Genomic DNA, 3450 nt, shown 5'->3' on the forward strand with positions numbered 1-3450 from the left:
CCGAAAAATACCAATAGAACAGGGCCCAACAACACTTACCACTCTTAGAGAAGAAAAATACAGGTAGAACGAAAACCGTTTTGAGAAGAAGTAGGTAGAAGACCGAGACGAAATAGAAGAGAGAAGGTTGAGAAGATAGCTCGCAAGCTATGAAAACCCGTAGGTTTACCAAGATCACACTTCATATTTTTTGTCCAACACAAGGTTTAAAATTGCGTAACTGCGCCTCGAGGCGGTTTTCGTCCGTGAGGCGAGGCGTAAGCCTCGAGGCGGTCTGAGGCGTAAGCCTCACGAACACAGAATTGCGTAAATGAAAAATTAAGGATTTTAGCAGGAAAATAATATGAATAATGGAAAATAAGAAAGTAGATGCAATAAAATTATGTCCCAAAGTACAAAAACACAAAATATCAGTTTATCAAAACTCCCAAAATACAAAAAACACATAAAATGAAGTCATATCCCATCACAAAATATCAGTCTTCAAGTGAATCTTCTTCTCCAATTGTATCTATGAATGCCATGTCATCTTCATCTTCAACATGGCTCACTTTTCTCTTCCCTGTTCATTAAAAGAGGAGATTATTAGCATATTAATTGGATGAACCACTCATTATCAAGCAAACTGGCAGAGAACATATACCTTTACTTGCAGAGCTAGTAGATGTGTGTGGTGTGGTACTAGTGGATGTACCCGTTTGATCTGCTTCGCCCCTCAATACATCCACATTTAGATCTTCTACCTGTAAGTCTGATAATGATAAATCTGCCTCATCATCTATGAACCACTCATTATCAGACGACAGATCATCACACACCAACGGGTCCTCATCATCTTTCAACCCCTTATTCCTCAACCTCCTATCTCTTAACCTCTTGTTGTGCATTATGTATACGAGGGAGTTCATTCTGAGTGTAGATAGTCGATTTCTTCTCTTTGTTTGCACTTGACTATATGTACTCCAATTTCGCTCACACCCAGAAGAAGAACAAGTGAGGCCCAACACTCTCACAGCAAAACTCTGTAGCTCAGGGGTGGAATCACCAAATTGGATCCACCATTCAACTGTTTTCAAGAAGAAAATATAATCAAAATTCAGAATATTGAATAAAGTGTATTGCATTTACCGAATTAATTATACCTGGAGACCGTTTAGAAATGGTAGTTTTTGCTGCATTCAAACCAAAAAAACCCTCTTTATTCCGGAACAGAACCAGCTGTAAATCTGCAAGCTCCCTATCTGCCTGCTCCGGTATTAATCTTTCCATACAGTGATATAGACCAAGCTTAACTTCCGGATTTGAAGATTTTTTCTCTGAATATTGAAATTGAGGGTTAAGATAATATGCAGCTGCATGTAGATGTCGGTGTAACTGCACCTCCCACCGAGCATCAATGATATCCCAGATCTCCCTATAACTTGCCTCCTCTCCTCCCAAGTTATGTGCAATCAACTCCTTCGCCTCATCCATAGCATTATAAATAAAACCCATAGCTGGTTTCTTCTCTGCATCCACTAAGCGTAGAACTTGCACTAAGGGTCTCGTGCTCAAAATGGCATAGGTCACAGTAGCCCAAAATTTATCATTCAGAATTATCTTTCTTATCTCCTTTCCCTCACTCTTCTTCCCCCAAGCAGAGTTTAGCCATTCAGTTGATGTAAACATGGCTTCCAAAGGTTGCCTCACCTCCATCAAGCTCTGCAGTGTCAAATAGGAGGTGGCAAACCTATAGATTCACAGTGCCCAAATGTTAAAACTATGAACATACAGTTGGAATGATTTACAATGTAAAAAATATGAACATACCTAGTGGTTGCAGGTCGAATGATTTCTTTCTTTGAAAATTTTCTCATTAAGCTTAAGACCCAAGAGTGATTGTAGATGAATTTTGTAATCTTCTTCGCCCTAACAAGAGCACTCTTGTGCTGAGGTAAGTCACCAAGATCCTCCAATATGAGATCAATACAATGTGCTGCGCAAGGTGTCCAATAGAGGTGTGTCCTCTTCTCCATCAACATCTGACCAGCTGCTTTGTATGCACTGGCATTATCAGTCACTACCTGGACAACCAACTGCTCTCCAATCTCCTCAATAACTCCATCAAGTAAATTGAAAATGAATGTAGCATTCTTCACCTCATCAGAAGCTTCAACAGATCTTAAGAACACTGTACCATAGGGATTGTTGACAAGGATGTTTATCAAACTCCTACTCTTCATGTCAGACCATCCATCTGACATTATAGTCACACCTGTCTCAATCCATGTCCTTTTAATCTCACCAATGGTTCGCTCGGTGTTCTGCAACTCCTCTTTTAAAATCCAAGTGCGCAACTCATACATAGAAGGTGCTTTCAACCCTCTTCCATACAATCCTACAGACCGCATCATACTGAAGTAGGCAGGCGATGTAGCAACATTAAATGGTATTGCATTTTCAAAAAAAAACCTCCCAATGTCCATGCAAACCTGTCGCCGACCCTCTCTAGTACCAGCTGCAGGCATCATCTCTGCTTCTCCTCTATCTGCTCCTGCAGTAGTCATGTACTGATCCATAGGACCCCGTGCACCTCTATTATGTATAGTCTGGTAATAGTGCAATACCTGAAGTGGGAGACTTCAGGGAGTGGATGTAGGTCATATTTGATCGAACCACTATAAATCTTGTGTCTTTTTATTTTCCACAGCTTTTTACTTTATTTTTCTCTATTGATCTGTGGTTCAAAAATCTTTTTCATAAAATTTCACTATAAGATTTTTATCGGTTTAAAAATATAAGAGGGAAATTTTTCAATGCCAATTCACCCCCCCCCCCTCTTGGCTAGTCACCGTGACATAAGCTTAGGTCTAACAACCTAATTCATAATTAATAAGTTTCAACACTATTAGCATTATAAGTCTAGGAGGAAAAGTTTTTAGGTGTGTAATTATTAATGATCATTCTATGTTCACTTGAATTAGATTCTTATCACATAATAGTGTATTATTTGATAAGTTTAAAATTTTTTCTACTTGGATTTAGAGGAAGCTAGGTTATGAAAATCTTGCAATTCATAGTGACCATGATAGATAATTTGAAAATAAAAAAAAATTAAAGTTTTCTGTAAAGTGCAAGGGATAGATCATAAATTTTTAGCTCCTAGGATCCCTCAACAGAATGGGGTCATTGAAAGAAAGAACATAACTTTGGTAGAAGCTATTAGAGCCATGTTGGTTGAATATTTACTTCCTAAATATTTTTGGGCTGAAGTGTTAATATAGCTTTCTATGTTCTGAATAAGGTGAACATTAGATCTAAGTTGAATAAGACACCCTATGAACTTCTTAAGGGAAGGACATCTAACCTCTCATATCTACATGTATTTGGATAAAAGGGTTCATTCATAATAATGATAAAATTCTTTTAGGAAAATTTGATCCTAAATCTAATGAGGGAATTTTTCTAAGA

At 38.1% G+C, this 3450-nt stretch overlaps 1 protein-coding gene across 1 annotated transcript; it reads right to left on the reverse strand.

Moving 5' to 3' along the window:
• Positions 1-351: 351 nt before the first annotated feature.
• Positions 352-2582, reverse strand: LOC110096944. The gene is made up of 4 exons (XM_020823108.2): positions 1810-2582; positions 1143-1729; positions 644-1066; positions 352-562 (listed from the first exon to the last, which is right to left on the reverse strand). The coding sequence occupies exons 1-4, from the start codon at positions 2556-2558 to the stop codon at positions 477-479; spliced, it is 1845 nt and encodes a 614-aa protein (XP_020678767.2). The 5' UTR covers positions 2559-2582; the 3' UTR covers positions 352-476.
• Between the last annotated feature and the right edge of the window lie 868 nt (positions 2583-3450).

The sequence above is a fragment of the Dendrobium catenatum genome, unplaced genomic scaffold (genome assembly GCF_001605985.2).
Source record: "Dendrobium catenatum unplaced genomic scaffold, ASM160598v2 fragScaff_scaffold_334, whole genome shotgun sequence".
Classification (NCBI taxonomy): domain Eukaryota; kingdom Viridiplantae; phylum Streptophyta; class Magnoliopsida; order Asparagales; family Orchidaceae; genus Dendrobium; species Dendrobium catenatum.

Excerpts from the sequence above, each read along its gene's own strand:
- LOC110096944 (XM_020823108.2), bottom strand. The coding sequence starts at position 2,558 with ATGGATCAGTACATGACTACTGCAGGAGCAGATAGAGGAGAAGCAGAG. Across the intron at positions 1,067-1,142 it reads CATTTCTAAACGGTCTCCAG|TTGAATGGTGGATCCAATTT; the intron begins GTATAATTAATT and ends TCTTGAAAACAG. Across the intron at positions 563-643 it reads TACTAGCTCTGCAAGTAAAG|GGAAGAGAAAAGTGAGCCAT; the intron begins GTATATGTTCTC and ends TTTAATGAACAG.